The sequence below is a fragment of the Cyprinus carpio genome, chromosome A21 (genome assembly GCF_018340385.1).
Source record: "Cyprinus carpio isolate SPL01 chromosome A21, ASM1834038v1, whole genome shotgun sequence".
Lineage (NCBI taxonomy): Eukaryota > Metazoa > Chordata > Actinopteri > Cypriniformes > Cyprinidae > Cyprinus > Cyprinus carpio.
In genome coordinates this window covers 14,852,755-14,878,183 of record NC_056592.1, presented here as the reverse complement: position 1 = coordinate 14,878,183, position 25,429 = coordinate 14,852,755, and the positions used below count along the sequence as shown (strand labels likewise).

Sequence of the window (25,429 nt, the reverse complement as noted above, 5' to 3'; positions counted from 1 at the left end):
TAAGATTTAAGATGATACCTTTGAAAATTACATTCAAGCATGTGTATTAGGGGCTTTTATATACTACAAGTCCTTTTGTATTTGTGATGTTTACATATGGACAACATGTTTACATTTAAAGGAAATTCAATATCCAAACTGTTCATAATACGAACTTGAAACTTTATGTTTTCTTTATTATTTCATATAGAGTGGAGATCAAAATTAGAGAACAATCTACAACTTGGCAGGTGAATGCAAATATTTATCAGAACATGCTGTTCCTTTCCTGCAAGCATCTCTCAATCAGCAATTTTCATACAAGGCGTGTTCTCTAATTTTGATCACCATTTCAGCAATATAAAGGTTTCTGTTGAAATGCCTTGGAAATTTTGTCAAAGTACATTTTGTTAGTAGAACAGCTAATATTCCTTCAAAATTTGAGTGAATTTTTTTTTTTTAACTATTAATTTACTAAAGACACATCTACAGGAAAAATGCTGTTCACATTGAAAAAAGAAAGACAGCTTGCAACTATTGTTTTAATGTAACCACAGCACAGAGCATCACTTCCTAATAACACTTAATATTTGTAATATGCTAATATACTAGAAAGTTTCTGTTATTTCTGTGACTCACTTACATTTGATAAACACTGTAGTAGTTCTGGCAGTTGTCAAATTTAGCATTGCTTGTAATGCTTTGTTTGGTGGTCTGTTTATGCAAGTTTTTGTGTTGCTTTTCTTCCCTATTTTGCACGTTTGTGTCTGTTTTTAATTTATATTTGTATAACAAGTGTTTGCATGAGCATAGCAGGATGTCACACAGACTTCTGTTACTATCTTGGTCCTTCTCTCCCCTTTTATTTTCACTGTTGTCAGTGGAAAAGTGAAGTCATACACTGCAAATATATGTGCATGTTATGTGTGAAGTTTTAAGGGCAGTTTTTTCCTGTCAGTGGGTTTTACAATCTTTTGCTATGCCAGGATGTACCAGGTGGCCCAAAGGCGAGCCAGACACAGAACATTGCTGGACGCATTATGAGCCAGAACTGTCTATCATGTCATTCTCTCAGCTCCTCAACACATCAAGCTGCCCAAGTGAGAACTCGGAAGTGAGAGAGGAAGACTGCCAAAACTCAGACTGGCTTCATATTAGTATTCCTGTTCTGCTGGCCTCATTTTACCACTGTTGCACATACACTCAGTGTGAGAAATATGATGAGATAGAGGAAGATTAACAATGCGGCCCATACAAAACATTTCATGCCAGCCGAAATACTAGAATGAACTATGCAATGGTGGGTGGGTGTTTGTTAGACTGATGCTGGAGCACTGATATAAGTTAAATGCAAACATAATTTTTTGTTAAGAATACAAACATTTTCCTTTTTCTACGAAAAGTTAAGATCTGCATCACTACTGGAAAATCATGTCATGAATAAACTGAGTTGGTCTTACCAGCTTGATCAAGGACGATGGCACCTATATATAGTGTAAGAGAATATCCAATCATGTTGTGGATTTTTCATGTGCTAACTGAGATCATTTAGAACATATGACAACTACACTTTTGACAGTAGCGAATGACTATTATATTTAATTGTCTCCTCTTATGAAATATATATATATATATATATATATATATATATATATATATATGGTGTGTGTGTGTGTGTGTGTGTGTGTGTGTGTGTGTGTGTGTGTGTGTGTGTGTGTGAAAGGAATTGTCTCACTTTACCTGCTGCCCCATTTTTTGCTTGTTCATTATTTTTAATAATAAAATAAATAACTTGTATCCTGATTCTTACAATCAGTAGCAATTTTTGCTTATATATACATTGTTGCTATTTATTTGAAAAAATAAATCAAACTTTCTCATTTTATTTATTTACGTATTTATTTATGTACTTACATTTAATTATCTCTTGATAATCTATCATGAAATTATTTGTTACACTTGTCACATTTTTGTTAATATATTATTATTATTCCTCTTCTCTTGGCTGTGAGGGAGTTGAGCTCGAGTCCTGATTGGTCTGGGGAACAGGGATAAGTCTCTGATCATTACCCACAGTAGATGGCGGTAGAGCTCTATTTCAGAATGCGAACCGCCAATTAAAAAAAACGAAGAAGAAGATTAACCGGAAGAGACGTTATGGCTCATTTCTAGAACGTGAGGCAGAGGTACCGAGTGATTGTTTTTATCTAAAATGTTCTGTTTTAAAATGTTTTTTCATCCTGTTTGTAAATATGAATACAAATGAAACTGTAAAATACTGGATTCGTGTTTCCCAAGTACTACACAGCTGATAAAGTAAAATCAGTCCTGTTAATATATGAGCTAATAGTATGTTTTGACTGATATTTTGGTCTGAGTTATTAATGCAAACAGCTAAATTCCATGTTCGAATGTTGTTATGGTTTCTCTTTTTATTTAATACATGCATGCAGAAACAGTTTAGTATAAACTAGGTTTGTTACGAGATATGTCAGGTCTAAAGTAAGCATGACATTTATGTTGATGATAATAGAGTCAAAACCTATATGAAATTTAATGGGAATGCGGTCTCTTTTTTCTTTTCTCTCCATATGAGTTTATTGTATTATCCTAATTTTATGATGTTTTTAAGTTTTGTAGTTTTATATGATTTGACGTCATTTACATTTACTTAACTTAAATACTGTTCAGGTTGTGACAGCACAACTCCAGACGATGGAGTCTGAGACCAGAGAAACCACTACAGAGCAGGAGGAAGACTGTTTCTATGACTGTGAGGACAAGTTACCTGGAGAAGATGAACACACTGACATTAAACGCACAGAGAGGGAGCACAGCGACAAGCAGGAGTCAGATGACGGGACAGAAAGCATGAATGGCATTGAGCGGCTGTGTTTGGATAACACATCAGCAGAGGATACCGAAGGGCACGAGGACCATTCGGCTGAAAAGAGACGTGACTCATTAACAGAAGACCTAAGTCACGAGAAAGACAGTGATGAAGAACAGGAGAAATGGGAGGGGTTTGTGGAGAGCGATGAGCAGAGAGAGGGCGACTCCGATTCAGAATTTAAAGAAGAGACCGTCAGTGTGAACGAGGATGATGAGGAATACCTGCGTGAACTGGAGAAAGACCTGACGGAAGAAGAAAAAGAGGTGAGCATTATTATCCACTTATTATTATTTTTCACATTCTTTAAAATCTCCTCTAGTTCTGCCTGTACCATATCTCACTCAATTGTTATTGATATTCTCTTTTATATATATATATATATATATATTTCTTCAAATTACAGAGCAGAAGAAAGGAGAGTTTAGAGCTGAAGGAGAAGGGCAACACACAGTTTAAGAGTGGAGGTAAGACAATCCCACAGTCAAAAATAAACACTCACATTTATTTTAGTGGCACTAACTTGTGTTTATGTATATATACTGTATATATCTTTCATTTTAAGCTAAACTATCCCTAATGTTTTTTGCATTGAGGTTGTTTCATAGATTTGAAAGATATTATGGATGAGCTTCTGTTCTGACACTGTCGTTGTTTACAGAGCATGTAGAGGCTGAAGAGTCTTATACGGCGGCTCTGAGAGTGTGTCCTGTGTGCTGCGGTAAAGAGAGATCCATACTCTTCTCTAATCGAGCTGCTGCACGCCTGCATCAGGTGAACTGTTGCTTGTCTCATGCAGATGCAGAATGCTTATTTCTTTGTTTGTTTTCTGAACACATTTTGTCCCTGTGAACTATTGCTTGTTTAAATGTCCTCTGTTTGCTCACTGTACTGCACCTCATAGATATTGCTCACAATGTGTTCTTATAATCTAATGCACACATTGTTTTTGTTTTTTGACTTGATGGTTAATAGATTTAGTATTTTAGAATGTATTGGATCCAGTCTAGTGTAATAGCATTTGATACAATCATTACTTTGAGTACTGAAATTCAGCTTTTCTTCCAGTGTTTTTGTATATGATAGTTTTGCATAACAACTTTATTCCTAATTTTATCTGCCAGGATAAAAAAGACAGCGCTATCAGTGACTGCTCTAAAGGTGAGAGCATATCCTGTGCACATCCAGAGAAAGTACACGACTCCCAACACACATTTTATGGCTATTTTATTATTTTCTGTCTCTGATGTATATCTTAATTTCCTTTTCCTGTGGAAATGTCATTTGAGAATGTGTAATATCTTGTCTTCCACAGCCATAGAACTAAATCCAAATTATGTCCGTGCCATTCTGCGGAGAGCAGAACTCTACGAGAAGACGGACAAGCTTGATGAAGCTTTAGAGGACTATAAAACTGTCTTGGAGAAAGACCCGGGCATCCCTGCAGCTAGAGAGGCCTGTGTGGTGAGTGGGATTAATAAACTGTCATGGGTGTAGATACATGGTTCTGTGCAGTAAGAGAGTCTTCATCAGTGTTTGTTTCTACATGTTACATATTCGGGTTCCCACTCTTTTTAAAAATAGCAGATAGCTGAAATAACTACTTAAACATGCATTCTTCATGAAAATGAATGTGGTGTTTTAAAATAAAGACTTTCCCACTTGGAAGTCTACTGAGGCCCCCTAGTGGGCCCTGAGAGCCACTGCTCTATATGATTGTTCTATATGATTGAATATATCCATCATCTAATGCATGTTGCATTATCATTTGAAAATTACATGTGTCTGATTCCTTTTAATATTTCATGATCTCAAATCAACAGCCTCCAAATATGGTGTTTTGTGCACAATGTATAAAAGAAAATGTATACCCATTTGAAACAACATAAGAATGAGCAATTGAAATTTTTTTCTTTTAAGACTTTACTGTCAGGACATCACAGAGTCTCAATTTCTCTTTCTGTTCTCTTTCACAGAGACTGCCACGGCAAATTGAGGAGCGCAATGAGAAGCTGAAAGAAGAGATGATGAGTATGATAACTTTTTTTCTTATAAAAATATATTGTGATTATTTTGTTTTATATTGCGATTGTGAAAGGACATTTCATTTCATATAAAAATGTCTTCTATCGCTACCTCTGAGACATTCAGACACTAAGAACTAAGTTTGTACTGCTAAGAAAAATTCATTTTAAGGGAGTTCACACCTGGGTTCATGCTTTACAAGTTGCAATACAAATATTTACGTCTTTCAGTGTTCAAACTCTCGAGCTTTAAACGTCAAATCCTCAAGCTTTTAATAATATTGGTGAAATGCTGTAAACTAAATTATACAAAATGATTCCCAAATGCATGTTAAACTCACACCACTTGCAGAGATGAAGTTTATGCGAAGCAGCATTTACTGTCAACCAAGCTGCTCTGAAAACACAGTATTGTAAGCTGCACGCAACTAAATGTATACAGTGCTGCTCTTCTCTCTGAAACATGCTGTTCAGCAATCTATTATACTTCTTTTATTAATTGCAGAATTTGATTTGATAATTGCAGTATTCTGTAAAATTCCCTCAAAATATTAGTAAATATGACTACACTGTAATTTAGCAACACTCATAAGGCTGCAGAAGTTATGACATTCTGTGTGATGTCCTCAGTCTCTAAGTGCTTCAGTGCTGTTTTTGTTTTGAAGGTTGTTTGGGAAAAAAACCTTTGGTTGCTATTAAGCATATTGCTCTTAGAAAGTTCTAGTCTGATCCATTAATTAGTATGTATCAAAGAGTCCTTTCAAACCAAAGAACCTTGGATTGAAGAAAGCCCTTGTTGCATAAATCATATTTGAAATCTCTAATGCAGTCTTCCTGAATTTTTCATTTCCACTAGACTATAAATTGCACTGCATTCAGACAAAGGCTTGTGGGCATCTGATAATTGGCCACACTTTGACACTTAAAGGGATACTCCACCCCAAAATGAAAATTTTGTCATTATTCACTTTCCCCCATGTCGTTCCAAAACCGTAAAAGCTCCGTTCGTCTTCGGAACACAATTTAAGATATTTTGGATGAAAACCTGGAGGCCTGTGACTGTCCCATAGAAAATAATAAATAATAAATGGCAAGTAAATAATAGTGTCAAGGTCCATAAAAGGTATGAAAGTCGACGTCAGAATACTCCATCTGCCATCAGATGTGCAATCTGGGTTATATGAAGCGACGGGAACACTTTTTGTAAGCGAAGAAAAACATAAAGTCTTTATTCAACAATTCCTTTGTCAACAGTCTCCTCTGTGTCTCTACATATCACCACATGCTCTTCTGTATCATCCGAGCCACAAGGTTGCACTGTTTTCTTTCAAATCAAAGCTAAATACATATAGAAACAGCGCATCCTTGAGGCATGGATGATACAGAAGAACATACGCAGCATACGGTGATATGGAGAGAAACAGAGGAGACTGTTGACAAAGCAATTGTTGAATAAAGTCGTTATTTATTTATTTTTTCACTTACAAAAAGTGTTTCCGTCACTTCATATAACCCAGATTGCACGTCTGATGGCAGATGGAGTATTCTGAAGACGACTTTCATACCTTTTATGGACCTTGACACTGCTATTTACTTGGTAGTCTGTGGGACAGTCACAGGCCTCCCGGTTTTTGATGATAAAACAACATCGGCTTAGAGTATTTTTTGGCCACAATTTGACACTTTACATTTTTCATAATAAAAATAAGTACAGTATATAAATGTGTTTTAATTCTAACATCTAATGTCTGATTATTTTGTTAAAAGCAGAAAAAATCAAAACAACAAAAATGGTTTATATATCGACTGTAAAACAATTAAACATTAATACGTGGGTATTAATATTGATGATAGAGATCGACTGATCTCTAATACAGTGACAAGTTTAACATTGATTTGTACAGCTTTCTCTGGAATCCATTACTAGTTAAATGTTACTGCACTTTCTCAGAGCACATGCTGGTGTTATCTATTTCAAGGTATTAATAAATGTTGCAGCCATTGTGTGTTTCCTCTAAAGCTCAGATTTCCAGTTTGAGGTAAAGACTGTTGCTAGCAGGCTGAATTTCCTGCAGTTCGCAGTGAGGGTGTGGCTGTTCAACACTTCATATTGATCTCACTGCAGTCCCAGTCACAGAGACAAAGCTCTCCACAATCACTTTACACCTTTAGAGTCCTCAACCTTTTTTGGACCAATGACCCCTTGGTGGTAGAGATTTGGAAGCAGGGACACCACCCCTTACATATTGCATTAAATTGAGTGTTGCATTTAAAGCCTAGCCTATGAAACAAATTTAGTACCATATTAATGTATTTACACACTTTATTAAAAGTCTTAAATTGATTGAAACTATAAATAAAAATACAAACTAAAAATAAAATGTTCATTATTGATGTGAAGAGTCATGTACTTTACATGTAAATTCTATTGAATGCATTTTAATGTAGGAGGGATAAACATTTAGACCAGCTTTTGGTTGTTAATATTGTAATTTTGTTTAAAGCACATTTTCATTTTGTTTGATAGAAAACCACTACTTTTTTAAGAAATTAATTCTTAAAACATTTACTCAAGAACAAATTTATTACATTTATATCCGAGGCATTGTTACAAAAGATGACTGTTTCAAATAATGTTTTTTCCCCCTCTATTCATCTAAAACAATTCTGGGAAAAAATAAATGTATAAAGGAGTACAACTATTTTCAACATTGTTTCTTGAAAACCAAATCAGCAATTAGACTTTTGAAGGATCATGTGACACTGAAGATTGGTGTAATGGCTGCTAAAAATGCAGCTTTGCTAACACAGGATTTTTAAATATAATAAAATACAAAAATCTATACATGTATATGTATCTTAAAATAGTTCTGTTTTTACTGATCGGATAAATGCAGTCTTGGTGAGCTTGAGAGACTTTCAAAAGCTTTTTGTTATTGGATCATGTATTTATCATCTCCTCTCTTCTTAGATCTCTAATAACATGTTGGTTATTTGTGTTTTATTTATTTTTGGTCTCTTTTTTTTCTAATTCTAGGTTGAAGGAGTTTGGAAAAATGGTTTTTAGTCCATTAATTTTGTTCAGAATCCCAATAACAACAACAGATAGCTATTTAGTGTCTTTTTATAGAGTGGCACAAGAGTGAACTGCCCCATTTTTGTGTATTGGTCATTTTCAATAACAGTTGGCTATGTAGAGTCTGCACTAATTCATTGATACAAGTAATGTGAAGCTGTTTTTCCATTGACCAGTTGACTTATCAGCTCATGTCAAGTGGTTTTTGGCCAACTTTTAAGCCTGTATTGTATAGATATTCAGTTTTTTGGCATGCCAGAATGTTAGATTTGCTGTGAAGCTGGTGTCAGTAATCCACAGAATGTCAGTCATGAGCAATTAGATGATGGGCTTTCATTACTTCATCTTTACTTGCGTTCACATTAAACCAGCGGATAAGATCCTGTCTGCATTGTCCATTGTGTCGTTTCTTGGATATAATTAATACAGCATGATTTATTACTAAAGAAAACACAGTACACACAGCTTGGTACAAGGCAAAAAACAGGTTTAATTTCATAGATCTATACATTTAATACAATAATAAAACCAATTTACGCCCACGACCACCATCTTCATATGTATACCCGGGATTGTACTGAAACGCACGTATGTACAACAGCGAGAAAAAGTGTGAGCGTGTCAAGCAGCTGTTTCTCGCTCACTCTAAATTCCCTTTTTACTGGCCTCAGGTTGAGCGTGTGCAATGAATGATGCTAACAGGAAAACCTTGAAGCAAAGACTGAGAGATAGAAAAGATGCGTTCTTACTGTCATGTTTGACTTGTATAGTTAGAAAATCATTTATAAATGGGGCGGGAGAAAGAAAGGTATAGGTCAAATTGTGGTTGTGGGTGATTTTTATTTGTGTTGATGTTGAGTTTGTAATTGAAAGTGTGATGTACCACAGAGTGGAAAACTTCAAGCTCTCTTCAAGAACAGTCTAGACTGTATTAAGGCTCAGAATTTCGCAATATAAAGGAGCACAGATGTTGGGAAAGAACACTGGGATTTTATCCAAGACTAGAAGCACAATAAGACCGATTCCTCTGTAATTGTACTGTGGAGCATAGCACGTGCAATATTTATTGCATTTTTACATCAAATATTTTAATAAGTTATCTCTTTCAAACACTTAAAACCCTGCTTTAACATGTGCTGGATCGCTACCTACAATCCACAATGGCCGTAACTCCCCTGTGCTGTTCAGTATTTGCAAGTGTCCTTTCACATGCTTTAAACGAAAGCCTGTGTAAAGAAAAATCTAGTTTGAAAAATTCATTTCAGCATGACTGATCGGGAAATAGGTGTAGAGTCTGTAATTCATAGTTATAAATATAGAATTCTTTTCTTAAATAAAAATAATTTCTCCATTACACCTGGTTCTCCAAGTGTGGATGGCTCCTCTCATGTTACCGGCTCTTGACCAATGGCAGTGCTTTGGGCAACAGACCAATCAGCAGCCCTTCAGAGTTGCAGCACTGGAAAAATATAAGTAAATATGGATATTGTAAGGATTGTTATAATTGATGTTTATTAGGTTTTTTATATTATATATATTGAAAAGATATATATTTTGTTTGTTAGTTTATGTTTCTAACATCTTAAAAAATAAGAAATTATCCAGTGTAACCTATATTTTGGCATCATCAACTGGCTAATAATAGAAATTAATTCACTTTTCAGAAAATGCTTAATTTCAGTCAATTAATGTTTAAAGAACAGAGAAAATCAGCTTCTTACTGTGTTTGTACAGTGGGCCATTGCACTTAAAATAACTGAGAGTATAATAACACTGAAGTTTGGGCTTATTCTGACTTTCAGCTACCAAAAATTATTGACTTGGTCCATAACTGACATTATTGGATAGAGGATTTGGTTCACAGAATTTCACAGAGTATAGAGATAAATGAGCTGTTAAAGTGGGACTGTTATTTTTTGATGTTGGTGTGGGAATGTTTTTTATTTTCTTTCAACATTTGATGTTTTTTCCACGTATATTCAAAGCAAATCAAACACTGAATTAAGTTATCTTTACATTAAAGTTTCATTTCATGCACCGCTGTTTTTTTTTTTTTATTTTAGGTTTTTTTAAGCCAAGAAAACGCTGGCTGTGACTGAATGAATGCAAGAATAGAATAGCAGGGATGGGCTGAAATGTCAAATCACTAAGACTATTTATGACAACCCCATGTATCTTAATAATTTACTATATGATGTGTAGTTACAGTCTGGCACATTTTGGTTCAGTCTGCCCTAAAGTTTTCTCATCTGTTTGCAGGTATGAAAATCTGTTCCATTTTAGTTCATTGAGAACTGACAGACAACAGTCACTAGTTTGGTTAGGCTGTCATGATTTGTCAAGTGTTTTGTTTTTGAGAAACACATGGAAAAACAGCTCTCCCAAAACAGGGTTGTGCACTAGGCCACACCTGAGACAAATACGGTTTGGAGTGAGAAATGGTATTAAGAAGATAAAATACGAAAATAATGACAACTAGATAAAATTCTTGAAGTTCACAGTTTATTTATATACTCTTAAAACATCAGAAAACATGTACACAATATCTTCAACTGTTACTTTTTTTCAATGGTTTTACAGCATTCTCTGACCTGCAAACAGATAGAAATGATAAAAGTAAAAAATAAGATGCTGAAATGAAACAAAGCCAACCACCAAAATAAATACAGTTTTTACTCCTTTACACAAACCTCCGTCAGTCAGTCAGTGTGGTCTACCAAGCATTGTTTTTTTTTTTTCCTCAAGTCATCGAGCTCTACCTGCTAAAGTCATGTGTGTGTGGAAAGAGCAGTGTATTTTAGTGTGTGTCTTCTCTTATGTGTTTATATAATATTACAGGGTTTTTGTGTGCTTTTTGGTATGTGTAAATATAACTGGACAGATTACAGACAAGAAATAAAATAATAATAATAATTAATGCTCCTCCATACAGATAAAATCGTTGGTTCTCAGCATTGAAATAAGATCCAGGCCATTTATCTTCAATTCGGTTAGGCAAAATACATTTTGAACACTTTACATACAAGACCTTCAGCCCTATTTTGCAAATAGTGAAATGACAGAAAATAAAGTTCAGGCACAACAAATAAATTTAAAAGCACAATAATCCTTAGCAAAACATTTCAGATGAGAGACAATGAATACTGGAATCATAACAAATCACTGAACTACTAAACCAGCCAGAGGCCTATAATTATGACGAACATATTCACACATATGAGATTTGCTGCGTTGCGCTCCAATACCCCACTTTGCAGTGAGACACCACAGTTGACAAGTGTTTGCATTAAGTTACTTACTGGAACTCATTTTAAAAAAGTTTTGCATTCCACTGCAGCTACATCAAAACTTATGGTTTGCTTTTTGATGTGATATGCCTAAATTGGATAAACATATGGAGCCATACAAAAGATGCTCAGTAATCCATTTAACACGTATGCACTCCCAAATTCATGCAAAAACAAAGTCAGAATAGCCAGCGGGTTGACTGAGTAACAGTAACATTTTCGCCATAATCAGACATAAAAAACTGTCTAAGATGCAAACATATGACAACGGCAGGAGGGAGCAAAACAAGTGGAGGAGAAAGAAAAAGAAGCTGTGAACAGGGCAAGTAGATTAAGGGAGGAATGAGCTTGGGAAGCAGATGTTGTAGCTGCGAGGGGTGGGGAAGGAGGACGCACAGATATGCTGGCAGGTTTCTCCGTGTTTGAGGTGTACTCTCTGCGTTTACAGAGTCGCTGTGCTCTCCTCACAGTGGCACTTGAGGTGACTTCGGCTTACAGGCACCTCCCCCCGTAACAGCAGCGCGACTGGCTGCAAATCCAAGGCTGGCCAAGAGCCACGCCCAGATCAACAGCCATCTGCTCAGATCACTGCACTTGAATTAGTCGTCTCAGAACGTCTGAGAAAGATCAGCACCAATTAAGTCCCTTTTTCTACCTGAGCGAGGCACTACCCAGCAGGGTCAACTTTATTACACAACTTCCATGATAAAAGAAAACAATTCAAGGATGGCCTAAGTGAAATCCAAGACTTGAGTTCATGTAAAGGAGACACATTACGACGTCTAGAAACAATGTAGTGATAGAAAATGCAGCAGGAATCTGAACCTGTAACACTTTCTCTGATCATCCAAAAGGAAGCATTAACTGTGCTGAATTAGGGAACCAGACTAAGTAGCAGTCGGCCACAGTTTAGTTGGTTTAAGAATGGGTTCAAGTAGACATTTTCACACATGCCTAATTCTTCAGGCGAAAGCTAATCAAGCTAAAAAAACCCACTCTTTTCATGTTTACAAGGACCTTCGACAGCAGACATTGAATTGTACAAATAAGTTCTATGTTCAAGGAAAACAAATACTGTTACCACTCAAAAATCCATAAAACCTTTTTTCTAGAACTTTCTGTTTTCAGTATAATAAATGTATGATGATATGACAAGATCAGAAGACTCGTTACGTAGGGGCGAACACTAGATACATGACATGAGAACAGTTTGCTTTCATTTACTCAATTCAATCACCTTCTCTTGCTTTCTCAATGAAAATAAATTAGTCCTGGTTGCCTGGCTGACGTTTTTCTGTGTTTCATTCTGGAAGCTGACTGGGTACAGCGAAGTTTGAGAGGTGTCAGAATGGGTACAGGGCCAACTCGAGTGCCTGTTTTGCCTACCTTATCGAGGCAATACCACCTCACGTCTCAAACTGAGTTAGCAAGGCTCTGACCTCGGGTGTGAGCTGTTTGGCAGCCTTGGCGGCCTCAGTGATGGCTTTACGATAGAGGCCCTTTCTCTTCTTGTCAAAGCGAGACTGGAAGTTTTCTAGAAATGGGGCAAGTTGAGTAATGGCCAGGAAGGAAGTGGTGGGTGACCCAAACCAAGAGACCCGGGCCTCCTGCCTGACTAAGAGCCCATTATCTTTGCGACTCACTGTGATGGCTAGGATGCGGGCGGGCCACCAAGGGAAGCCAAGGATTTTGGCCCAAACAATGTCCCCTACACAAATTGTCCTGCCATCCAGGGCAACGCACTTTGTGACGTTTTTGGAAAAGACGGCAGCTTTGAGGGATTTACTGCGCTTTTTGTCGTCCTTAGGAGCAGAGGGGGATGCAGAGGCAAAAGCGGAGGATGTGCCAGGGGCAGGGGCCGATCGCAAATCACCAGGAGGGGGGAATTCAAACGTTTCGGTAGAGCTACACTCAGAGTTTGATGACTTTAAGTCATCTGCACTATCGATGCTGCACATGGAGGTATTAGAGGAGTCGGGATGGCTGGGGTTAAGGGTCATGTAGACCACTAGGTTACCAGCCTTGCTCCCACGCGTCTCCCGCTTTTCCTCCCGCCCCTCCTGTTCCTCTGGCTCAGCTTGGGGTTCCCTGTATTCCGGGGCTGGGAGGGGCTCGGGTTGGGCCTGGCTGAGCAGGGACTCGATTGCTTTTTCTGGCCTCTGGGGCTCTACAGCTGTGGTGACTTTGCTTGCAGAGCAGGAGGAGGAGGAGGAGCGTGTGGAGGTGCAGTGGGGCACGGCTGGTTTAGGCAGCGTTAAACGGCCCCCTCCCGGCACTTTCTCCAAGCAAGGCGGCTTACATGAGGAAGAATCGTTCTCTTCGTTACGGTACCTTTGGGGCTTGATGCGCATCCTGGGTGGCAGGGGGTTGGAACCTGGACCTCCTCCACTGATCTGCTGCAGTCGCCTGGTGAAGTGGACCTTTTGGTGGGCTTCCTGGAGGGCAGCGGCCCTAGTTATGGCCTTGGTGTTCCCGCTACTGCCTGTGACTGTCTCTCTCTGTCTTCTCTGAGCCTTGGCCATCTTCAGCACCTCTCGTGCTTTGGAGTGGTCAACATTTTTGCTCTGAAGCACTTTTTTGGCATTGAGCTGCACTCGAGAGTTGGCCGAGGATGTGGTTGTAGTAGACACCCCCTTAACCATTTTGTTCCCTGCAGCTGCACCTTTGACCTGACTATGGCCCAGAGAAGAGGCAGTGGCCGACGACACTCGTACTGCCGAACCCTGCCGTTTGGGCCCATCAGTACCACGACCCTTCTCTTCAGAACGTGGATCACTACGTGGCCGCTTACCAGTGGCTGCCGTTGCGCTGTCATTACGACGTCTTTTGGCATCGTCACTTCGGCAGTCTGAAATGGGGCCTCTGCGTGTCTCACGCTTGTCCCCTTGCACCACAGCCCCTTTACATTTATCACACAGAACTTGTCTTGGTCGGAGCTTGATGGCATTCATTATAGAAGTGGGCTCCTCTCTATACAGCCTACGCTTGGGCCGCTTGATTTTGCGTGGTAGAGGCTGAGGTAACGACTGGTTGTAGGTGTCCCTGATGAACAGTGGAGGTGGATAAGGGGCCCCCTCCTGAAACAAAGGAGGTGGTTTTGAGGTCCATGGGTTAGGTTGAGGGTCGGGACGGGGTTGGGGCGCTGCAGGAGTCTCAGCAGGGTCCTTCAGAGGGGCATCCGGAGCATCCGCAGGGTCCTTAATGGGGGCATCACTAGGTCCTTGAGTGACACCCTTATCTGTCTCTGACTGGAGTGCTTCCTTCTTTAGCTGCATAGATTCTGGTTTGTCCTTATACTCTCTTTTGGGGAACACGGTTATAGGAATCCCATAAGGTCCAAACCTGAAGTACAGAAGAAGAGAAACAACAAAAACACTAAGATTAAACTCAATGTGGATGGGGTCTAAACCTTGTTTGCTCAAATCTAAAAAAAAAAAAATTCAAGCATGCACTACCAGGCTATATTACATCTACTCATATGCAATAAAAAACATCTAGCACATATATGATTATTCTTTCATACAACTGAAGAATTACTGTGAGGTCTTAAAGCAGGCATTATTTTACATCAGTCACATTATTGCTCTGTTTTTATTTAAATGTCATTTCATCTCGTCATGTTTGTATTCATGAGATGGGAAGGATGATTAACTGACAAAGCAGGAGTACAGATTATTTCCTGCAACAATAATACAGTCCCAACAAAGAAAATGCATGATAGAATAAAATGCCACTTCAGCTGACTGAAATACATGATAGGATAAAATGCCTCCAACTGTGGTGGCTTTAGTTTTCAAAATTACAGTATTCTTTCCAGTGTAGTATATTTTATTACATTATAATATTATATATATTTCTACAAAAGGAGGAAGAACAGGCAAGTCTAAAAAATGAACTGAAACATTCTTACTTTGTCTGAAAGCTGATCTTGTTTGGCCCAAAACGTGATATTAGAAGTAAAGTGCAATGAAAAAGAAGTTATAATTGGAGATACTTTGATGTAAGAAAAGGACAATGGAGAAACATTGCTAACAAAATGTTTGGATCTCACCCTGTTCACATTTTTCATTTTATCCAATGTGGGTCAAGAAGAACTTACTCCACAATCACTTATATTCTGCAGAGTAAAGTACTAACCACCATACAGCTTATTTCAGAAGTGAATTGACAACTTTGCACACAGCTTTAGCTTTAATAGGCATACAAAAACATGCATGTTCTATCTAATACACTGATACTTATGTGTCAAAATTAGATGATACATTTTTTTGTCTATTTTGCATACCGTCCTGTAGAATAAGAGAGTGTAAAAAATGTGCCCTGGAAATACGGCCCCATAAAAAAAATGTTGAGTTTGTGATGTTAACTGGCAGACGAATATACGTTGTACCTAACTTGCAATACCCAGCACTTAAAGAGGGAGTGCTCTGACAATCCTGAGATATGTTTCTCCCATTAGACATTTCATCCAGAAACTGGAATGATCTAATGTTGAAAAATGCAAATGAAGATAGCCTTTAGAGCATAAGCTAAAAATAAACTGGACAGTATGTCTGGCAAACCACTTCAACGCCATGACACTGACTGTTTCAAGTTCGCTCAGTGTACTGCAGTTGTTACGTCACAAAGGAACAGTGGGACCTTCAAAAGGAAATTATTCCACACCCAGGACATTGGCTGCTTTTAACCAATTATAGAATGAATAGCCATCTATCCATCCGTCAACACGTCCATCTTGCCACCACCTCAAAACATCAACAATTACACTAACCCATTAAAGACAAAATGGAAATTGAAGAAAGGAAGCTTGAGTTTTTCCCCAACACCCTGACAGATGCCTTACTCACAGGAAGAATGAAATTAGCTGAGCTAGTGACACTTTCTCAATTAAGAACATCTTTTTGCTTCTGTTTGAGATTCAGAGTGGAAACACATTTCATCATTAACATGTTAAACTCAAAACACCAATGCTGTGGGTCTTAAAGGATCATCATTAACATGTTAAACTCAAAAAACACGAAATACCAATGCTGTGAGATTTAAAGGTTTACTAAGTGTGGAGTTAAAATTTAGTGGTTGTAAGAGAACAACAGAGGGTTCCTGAGTTTAGCCAATAATTAATTATTTTTAGAAAAACATATGAATCATGAGTTTTGCGGATCATTAATTAAATTGAATGTTAAGTTTTGATTTGGTGTTGAGTGGTAGTTTCTGTGAAGTTATGTGTGGTACTCAAAACACCAATGCTGTGGGTCTGAGGCTATGTTTATTTCGTTCCATCTAAAGAGGAAGAGATGATGCTGCTTGAACGGAGGCACTACAGCGATCGGTCACAACACATTAAAGAGCCACAAAACAGTATTGATTGATTGGCATTTGAAAACTGAGACATGCAATGCTTAACCTACTCTGTATGTTGTGTCACATGTGCTGTCAGTGTCATCTTTTCTCTGCGACATTTTTGTGAGAACAGATGTGTGGCTGAGATTTCACTGGCTTATCACACGTAGCAAAATAAAAGCTTGAGGGTCAAAATTAAAATGCGTTCATGAAGCTGGACAGTTTGGGTTTTACAGCATTTCAGAAGGTGGAATTTAATACAGCAAAATCTGTCTTTTAGTGAGTTTAATATCAGAAAACAACGTGGTGTAAAAATAAAAGTTGCATTACTAGAATTTTAAAAAAGTTCAAAGCTTAATAAAGTTTGAAGGTTTTTACTTTACAATTGGTAATTTATATAATTATTTTCAAAGATTTTTTTTATCTTTTAAAAAGTAATTTACAACAGTAATTTAATTCAAAAATATTTATCTTTAAAAAAAATTTAATTCAAAAAGGTTATAGTTTGATTGGGTTCTTAAAACACTAATGTGAATATAATGTGGACTTAGACACTATCACAACTAAAAAGAAAGTTTAAATAGTTTATCTATTTACTTGCATGTCATGTGACCACTAACTGACCTCAGAGAACTGTAGACATGCAAATTTGTCATTGAATTATTGAAATATTAACTTGAAATCTCAGAGCATTCTTCAAGTAAATATTTATCGCTTAAGGGTTTCGGTTGACAAATAAGATTGAGAATCCCTGGTCTATGATATTAGTGTAAGGCTAAAGATGATGGCCATGTTTGGAATATACCCACAGCATCATTTCAATCCTTGAATGACTGATTACTTTTGATTTTATTGTTTTTGTTTATTGGGATTTTTATATTTATGTTTAGGTGTTGATGTTGTCCTGGTGATGTAATCACTTCCTAACAATGTTACGACACAGGCTCTTCAGGACACATTCCCTACACAGCAGCTTCACAAGAATGTTTCATGTTGACTTATCTAAAGAGAGAACTGATCTGAGACTGGAGATCCAACTATAAGCTGGGCTCTGCCATGATTCATCCCTGACACCCAGAGAAAATGTGTGAACGAGGGTGTTGAGACAGACAAACTGTGGGAGCAATTTGTAGGGTGTTAATCACCAGCATAACACTGTTATCCCCCGGATATTACGGTCATGAATACCTAGTGACAAGCAGTTATATGGGTGACATGAAAATTAAAGTAGTGACAGCCGTGTCCTGTAATGAGCGACTTCAACGTTTTTGTTTATTCTTGTGTAATGTCATTTTATGACCTGGATTACTTTGTAAATTTAATCAGTTGCATGTCACTATTTACACAGTTTATTAAAATGTTATTTAAAAATATTTATAATTATATTATTATAATATTGTTGAATGGTGGTGGCTGGTAAAATATGTATTTTTATTTGTTTTATATTGCTTTTATATACAGAATTAATTTAGAAGAATAAAACGAGTAAACCAATAAAATAGAACAGACAAAAACAGTAACATAAATGGCTTAATTTTTTATAAAGAATAAAGCTATAATCCAAATTATGGTGATAGTTTATGAAATAACAGATTATTTCTAAACCAATATGTAATGGTGAATACACTGTTTGCTGACGTTTTAGCTTGGAATGAAATGTTTGGTTAGTAAATTTGATGTATTTGTGAATTTGTCTTTGTTTGCGATTTTGCAATGTTTACCTTTTCGAAAGGTCCATGAGTACCCCAGAAAAGATCTTCTCGCCCAAGCGAAACGACACCACGAGCGCGTCGTCGATGATGTGGTCCAGCGTGACTCGAACCTCGGAGCCGAGCACCAGGCGCTCGACCGTGTCGGGCTCTGTCGCACACAGAACCGGGGCTTTCATCTCCGACTCCCTTTCGGGCTCGCTAAGGTCCGTTTTGAAGCTCTGCTGATGAAGAGGATGCGAGCGCATTTCCTGCGCCTCTGCTGTTGAGATGAGCGACTGATCCACCTCCGCTGGAAGTTCGGGAGAGTCCTTACTGGAAACAGTAGAAAAGTCACTCATGCAGCTCTGACCCACCGATTCTCCCAGCGAGGTCTCCTCCGCAGCGGACAGGGAGGTTAGGTGGTCCGAGGGGTGCGGGATGTCATGGAAAGCATCCTCGTGAGTTTTGAGTTCCGACCCGGGAGCATCGGTTGCGGGTTCGGGCTCCGGGTCCGGCTGCGTGAAGCCTATGAGTTCACACTCCAGATCGGTAGGGTGGCTTGACGCGGGGTTGGAGTCGTATTCGACAGCCAGAGACAGTCCAGTTTTGGGCTCCGACGGAACCTGAGCGGGAAGGGAATGCAAGAAGACCACAGAGGGCTGGGAGTCTGGGATGGAGCTGGGGAGCAGAAGGAAGGGGCTGGATTCGAGAGCACTGACCTCGTTTGCAGCCTCCACATTCGGCGAGAAGGATTCCTTGTAATCTGTGCACCTGTAGTCCATATGCACGGGCTGCTGTGCCCAAGCGGCCCCAGGAACCCCCCGTCTCGGTGCGCTCACAGACCGCATGGGCAGCGAGGGCTTTTCCCGCGGCTTGAAGGTCCGGCCTTCTGATTTCCATTTGGACCTGGCTGCATTCCTGAACTGCATCTACATCCTCGGGTTGGTGACAAAGCTCCATTTCTGGGACGGAGTGGGCCTCTAGGTCGACCACATGCTCTCCTGGCTCGGGTTCGTAGTCCACCCCGTCCCCCGCTGTTGTTGTTGATGCAGCAGCAGCTCCTGGCTCCGCAGCCACGGCCGCCATTTTCTTTCCGCTTTGCAACTACTACTTGGCCCTGTCCTCCTGATGAGATAAGAGCCCGCCTACTTACAACTACTGACACTTCCCATTGGCTGCTTCAACGTGCGGTTTTCATCGGTTGGCTCATGTTCTTGCCTTTCAAAGGAAATCTCTTGAAACACTATTGTGATTGGCTTCTATTATGTCAATATACTTTATTATGAAGATACAACTTTGGCGCCACCAGGGGCGATGTTGAGTTGTATATTTACGTCAGGGTTTGTTGGTGTGGTCCATTTTTATCTTCTTACACGTTGTTATTGCCAACTAGTGTTGTCATTGTTAACTAAATCTTGAAATTAAAGTTGAAATCAAATTAAATTAAATATAGATATTAGACGAAAGATTTAAAAACACAAACGAAAACGAGAAATGTTGATTTTGCAACCAAGTTAATTTTTTGTTGTTGTTGAATTATTACACATAATAAAAAATGTTTATAAAAATGTACTAAAACGTAAACTAAAATTAAAATGAAAACCGAAATTACAAAAATAAAAACTATTTCAAAATATGAATATTATAATAATATTCCCTCAATGTCACAATGTCATCTGAGTGAAACACTCTCTGAAAATTTGGGTTTTATTCACATTTTTACAAATGTGTTTTATTAAAAATGGTTCATAGGGCAATGAACTATGAACCATTTGGTTAATGGATAATTTCACTTGTAAAATGTAGCTATTTAATGAGCTAAAGGGTGGTATTGATTCATAAAATTTTAATGTGTGCCAATGCCATCTAGCTTTCAGAAGTCTTTTGCATATTTGATAAGCTCATCTTTATCAGCGGCTACATGTCATTGTATATTCAATGACCTACTGATCATCAGTTCACTGACCTTTCACCTTTCCTTTTGTCTGATGATACTTTCTCTTTTATTCTGTGAGGAGAAAGCTCAGCTACAGTGAATGAACTCCTCTAAAGAGGACTTGATTTGAATTTCTCTGAAAATGAAAGTACATCTTGCACATTTTCAGAATGGTTTAAGCTTCCAGGGCTGAAAAACAGTTAAACTAATTGGTAAATGTTCTGATTTCATGAAGAAACTGCAGGCAATCAGATTTCTTTGCAAAAGCAATTGGTCACCATATAATGTTTCAACATGACACATTTATTGTCAAACCCACAGACATTTGAAAAAGAATGGTGGTGTTATAAAAGTTTATGTTTCACTATGTGGTTTTCATTCATTAAACTTTTCTTTTGGAGACTATATTGTGAAGGACACAGTTTAACGAGTGTTTTGCAATCATACCATATAATTTAAGTGAATATGCTCTTCAGGGAGATATGAAAAGTACCTGCTTGTGTCATTTAGTAAGCAGGGGTTTACCAGTCTGTTTGCTAATATATCAGCTTTCCTAATCCATTTAATAAAGTGCAATACAATTTTTTATTATTATCATTTGAAACTGCATTTGCATTGTATTATGCTGTTGTAGCTACATATTCACAACAAAAGTGAAGAAAAAAAAATCTTCCTTGCAGCACTATCCCATGATAGACCTCAACTTCACTGATAATAATGACCTTTTGATGCTTCAGAAGTGCCCGTTCCCCAAGAATCAATGTGTGCTTTCAGAGGTGAGAGCTTGCAGCTAAAAGAGAGCTCCTGCTGTTCTCATCCTGCTTTTATCTCTCTTAAGCTTATCATTCTGCTAGATTTGTGTGTGGTGGAGATCTTTGAAGCTGAAATTTATCTGTAAATCTCAACATAAGACTTGAGGGGAAAAAATGAAAATGTAAGGCCAAGGGGAAGGGAGATGATGCAATGAAAGCTGTATTCTATGCAGAGGTTTATGTGCTGAAGGGCATTGGCCTGTGGCACAGATTTCCCTCCTTTAAACTTACAGACACTCAGTTTTAAGACGGTTCATCTGATTACAGTGTTTTTAATCGAATAATTTTAAGAATACTCCAGACAAAAATGAAAATGCTTATATCATTTACTCGCCTTCATCTGCAGAAACTCAAAAGAAGAGATTTGAAAGAACATTGGGAATCAAACAACACTGGAGCCCTTTGGCTTCCATTCAAAATATCTTCGATGTTCCAATTTTCAGAAATGTCATTTTTTGGTAGAAAATTCAAAGTAAAGAATAGCATATCCTGATTTTTTTTTTTAACCCTCTTAGTTGAGTTTTTTAGATGTATGAAAGATTTGTGTGGGTATGAATCACTATCTACTGGAACATATAGTTCAGTCTGACATGAAGAGCTTTCTATCTTTTCAAAAGCAAGGTCAAGGCAGATGGTCTTCAGGACTACCAAGCTTCAGGCTCGACAGCTGCAATCTAAAACCTGTTTTGTAGCTGGTTCATTATAAGAGATAGTCTGCACAAATGGGAGATATTGCTATATTACTCCCATTAATCATCTGTTTGTCGTGAATATTGACCATATAGATGGCAAGTGCTATGTCCATTATATCCAGTGTTGTGTCACTGTACACACTGTATTGGAAAAGATTTTAAGCATGAATGATTATCCTTCATTGCCCATGTACGGTACATCATTGCTACCGATGTACCAGGGTTGCTGTCATTGAGTTGATGAATTTTGTTTTTGTAATTGTGTTTTTGTGGTTTATTTCTTGGTTATGGTGATGGTGTGCCCATAATATCATGAAAAAAGAGGCAGAGTTGAAGATCGGTAGGGTATATAAGAGCAGGAAACTTCACCCATCAGTACTTCATCTCTCAGCTTGCTCTTCCTCTCTGCTCAACAATCAACGCCCAAACCATGGCTTTCAATGGAAAGTGGGAAACCGAATCTCAGGATGGATATGAAGAGTTCTGCAAACTGATTGGTAAGCTGCAACTTTTCAAACAACTGATTTTTGCTCTATTGATGGCGGAAAGCCACGCTCTTAAAAATAAAAGTTCTTCATAGGGTTCCTTGAAGAACATTTAACATCCACAGAACCTTTCCATTGCAAAAAAAAGGTTCTTTATAGAAGAATAAGGTTCTTTAGAATACCAAAATGTTCTTCACACAAAGAAAAACCCCCTTTATTTTTAAGAGTGCAGTAGAAGAGTTTATTCAAATGTGAAAAGATGATTTTTGAATTGCTGTAACTTGAGAATTTCTGGCTGCACTTCCATGCACTTAATCCCAGGTTGCTCTAGTTTAGACTGTCCTTGTACTATAAATTGCTTTGGAGAGAATTTATGTGTGCACTTCCATGCACTTAATCTCTGTTTTCTTTTTTTAATTTTGTTCTTGTACTTAAGAACCTAAAAAAAATTCTATAAATTATTGTTTTTTCTATGGCATCGCTGGAAAAATTCTGATTTGGAATCTTTATTTTTAGGAGGACACATTTAAATTTCAACTTCTACTGGTAAAATTTTGGTTTTGTAATAATATTTTTGTTTTTTTATGTTTCTGTTATAGTTTTTTGTATGCAAGGCAGCATTTATTTAACCAAATGCAAAGCAAAAAATTTACAGTTATATTATTTTACTGTTAATCAATACATTTTTGTGTAATTTTAATATGTTATTTACTTAATTTTATGGTGTAATTTAATTGTGTGATGTCTTAAGCGTATTGTGATCTTTTTTAAGTATTACATGATCCTTTAGAAATCATTCTAATATGCTGATTCGGTCCCGTACTCCTCAGGTATCCCCGATGATGTCATCTCAAAGGGCCGTGACTTCAAACTTGTGACAGAGGTCATCCAGAATGGAGATGATTTCACATGGATCCAGTTCTACCCAAATAACCATGTTGTGACCAACAAATTCACCGTTGGCAAAGAGAGTGACATGGAGACTGTTGGAGGGAAGAAATTTAAGGTAGGACATCGTAACTTTCATGAGAGATCAGACTGAAGCTACAATGACTTCAGTGAGATTCTTGAAGGCTATTATGCAAGTGATGAAAACTCACATTTGCATGTCCTCACTAGGGCATAGTCTCCATGGACGGGGGCAAGCTGGCCATAAGTTTCCCCAAGTACCACCACACATCTGAGATCAGCGGTGGAAAGCTGGTGGAGGTGAGATATCATGATATTTGACTTTGTGAAATGAGTTTTATTGCTTGTAAAGTAGTTAAAGTACTTTTGCTTTGCTTTGCAGACCTCCACAGTCACTGGTGCTAGTGGTCCAGTTGTTTTTGTACGTACAAGCAAGAAGATCTAACTGCATTACTGAGATAAATGACCCTGTTCTGCTCTGACCTCTCATTTACTTGAATAAAGTGTAATGAGCTAAACTGACTAATGTCTCCTGATCTCTCCACTTTATCCTGCTTAATGCATAAAGTGATTCAGTGATGAAATGAGTCACATTATAAAGAGATAAAATATCTAATCAAATTAAAATGATTGCTGGCTGGATGCCTGACCACCACAGGAGGGCAGTCCACACTTCAATCCTGCATGTACCCTGCAGGCCAGTCTCTAACAAAGACAAAAGCATTTTTTTTTAAACACTCATAACAAAGAAAGCAGGTGGAGGCTTGATTTATCAAGATACCTTTTTTTAAGATTAAGGTTTTCTTAAGCAACAACTAAAATGAACATTACAAGTGAATAAAATATATTAATAGCACATGGAGGATGGATGGGTACTTGGTTTTTCAAGGCAATTTTTAAGGTTTTTAAAGATTAAGAGATTTTTAATTAACAAATAAAATAAAAATACTGAGGGCAACCGTAATACATAAAGGAGGTGTGGCCTGATTTAAGATATTCTTAAGCAATGTTCAAAATAAAATAAAATAAAGCAAAATAAAATACTGAGGGCAAAACTAATAAAGAATGATGGTGAGTTCAACATTCTTAAGAAATGAAATAATAAAAACTGAGGGTAATACATTAAAACATTAATAAGGATGTGGTTCTTGATTTTAAGGCATCTTTAAGATTTAAATGTGTTTTTTGATTTTATAACAAATAAAATTAACGAAAAATAAAATTTTATATGAACAAATAAAATTAATTCATTACAAAATTGTAGCATGTTTAATCATTAACTGGCCAAAACACTGTTAATCCTAAACCTCTCTCTCACTCCATACATAAGCTAAATATCCATTTGAAGATTTAGCATGAATTAAAAAATAAATAAAACAAAAGCAGTCGAGGGCACGCTTCAGTTTAGAGGTACCCCCTCCTGGTAATTAAGTCAAAAGGTGCCAGCCCCTCCCCCTGCCTTGCTTTGCAAACAAAGGTTGTGAAAATGATCCATTACCCAACTGCCCCTTTTCTCAACCCCCAGCCCCCCGTCCGATTCTAAAAATCTTCATCATCACACAAACTCAGAAATACTGAAGCATCATCGCACCAACTCAGGCATGTGGCCCACCTCCCAGGGCCTGCCCATGCACCCCCCACCAGGATCATCACACCAACTAACCAATCTCTTTAATTAAACCGATAAAAGCCCTAATCCGCAACGGTGCAGCAAGCTCCACCTATCAAGAATTCATTCTTTACAGTTTAAATAGATACTCCACCTAAAAAAATAATTTACTTAGGCCATACCAGATCAGATGAACACAAATTAAGATTTTAAGAAAAATTCAGATGAACACAAATTAAGATTTTAAGAAAAATAATGATTCCATATAACGGACATGACAGGAATCCGATTTGATCGCTAAACGGACATGACAGGAATCCAGTGATCGCAGTTGACGAATCAATCAAGTCTTCTGAAGCAAAATGATAGATGTATAAGAAATGCTAATATTTAAACTTTTTTTTTTTTTTTATATGGCCTCCTAAAAGAACAGTTATATAAGGCTCCTCAAGTCAATTAAAAAAATATTATTTATTTAAGGTTCAGTTATTTAAGGTTTTTCAAGTTAAGTAAAGAAATTCATCATTCAGTCATTAAAAACTGACTCATCTTTCATTGTTTACCTTAACAAAGACAGAAAACATTTTGAAGAACGTTGAAACCCAATAGTTTTCATTCATTGACTTCAAATGTACTTTTTGTCCATACAATGGAAGTAAAAGGGAACTTGAAACCGTATAAAATAGGTTAGTCTTCAAA

The 25,429-nt window shown here is 37.6% G+C and overlaps 3 protein-coding genes across 3 annotated transcripts; 2 read left to right on the top strand and 1 right to left on the bottom strand.

Moving 5' to 3' along the window:
- Positions 1–2,010: 2,010 nt before the first annotated feature.
- Positions 2,011–5,001, top strand: ttc1 (tetratricopeptide repeat domain 1). The gene is made up of 7 exons (XM_042711013.1): positions 2,011–2,165; positions 2,671–3,135; positions 3,276–3,336; positions 3,531–3,643; positions 3,994–4,030; positions 4,185–4,333; positions 4,846–5,001. Exons 2-7 carry the CDS (start codon positions 2,695–2,697, stop codon positions 4,984–4,986), a joined length of 942 nt encoding a protein of 313 aa, XP_042566947.1. The 5' UTR covers positions 2,011–2,165; positions 2,671–2,694; the 3' UTR covers positions 4,987–5,001.
- Positions 5,002–12,482: 7,481 nt separating this feature from the next.
- On the bottom strand, positions 12,483–19,580 carry pwwp2a (PWWP domain containing 2A). Its single transcript, XM_042711012.1, is given in 3 exon segments — positions 12,483–14,598; positions 18,318–19,082; positions 19,084–19,580. Coding segments are annotated over 3 exon segments (2,991 nt in total). The 5' UTR covers positions 19,374–19,580; the 3' UTR covers positions 12,483–12,662.
- Positions 19,581–22,070: 2,490 nt separating this feature from the next.
- Positions 22,071–23,643, top strand: fabp6 (fatty acid binding protein 6, ileal (gastrotropin)). Its single transcript, XM_019082818.2, has 4 exons — positions 22,071–22,224; positions 23,043–23,218; positions 23,332–23,421; positions 23,504–23,643. Exons 1-4 carry the CDS (start codon positions 22,158–22,160, stop codon positions 23,564–23,566), a joined length of 396 nt encoding a protein of 131 aa, XP_018938363.2. The 5' UTR covers positions 22,071–22,157; the 3' UTR covers positions 23,567–23,643.
- The last annotated feature ends 1,786 nt before the right edge of the window (positions 23,644–25,429 follow it).

Excerpts from the sequence above, each read along its gene's own strand:
- fabp6 (XM_019082818.2), top strand. The coding sequence starts at position 22,158 with ATGGCTTTCAATGGAAAGTGGGAAACCGAATCTCAGGATGGATATGAA. Across the intron at positions 23,219-23,331 it reads TTGGAGGGAAGAAATTTAAG|GGCATAGTCTCCATGGACGG; the intron begins GTAGGACATCGT and ends TGTCCTCACTAG. Across the intron at positions 23,422-23,503 it reads GCGGTGGAAAGCTGGTGGAG|ACCTCCACAGTCACTGGTGC; the intron begins GTGAGATATCAT and ends TTTGCTTTGCAG.
- ttc1 (XM_042711013.1), top strand. The coding sequence starts at position 2,695 with ATGGAGTCTGAGACCAGAGAAACCACTACAGAGCAGGAGGAAGACTGT. Across the intron at positions 3,644-3,993 it reads CTGCTGCACGCCTGCATCAG|GATAAAAAAGACAGCGCTAT; the intron begins GTGAACTGTTGC and ends TTTATCTGCCAG. Across the intron at positions 4,031-4,184 it reads TATCAGTGACTGCTCTAAAG|CCATAGAACTAAATCCAAAT; the intron begins GTGAGAGCATAT and ends TGTCTTCCACAG.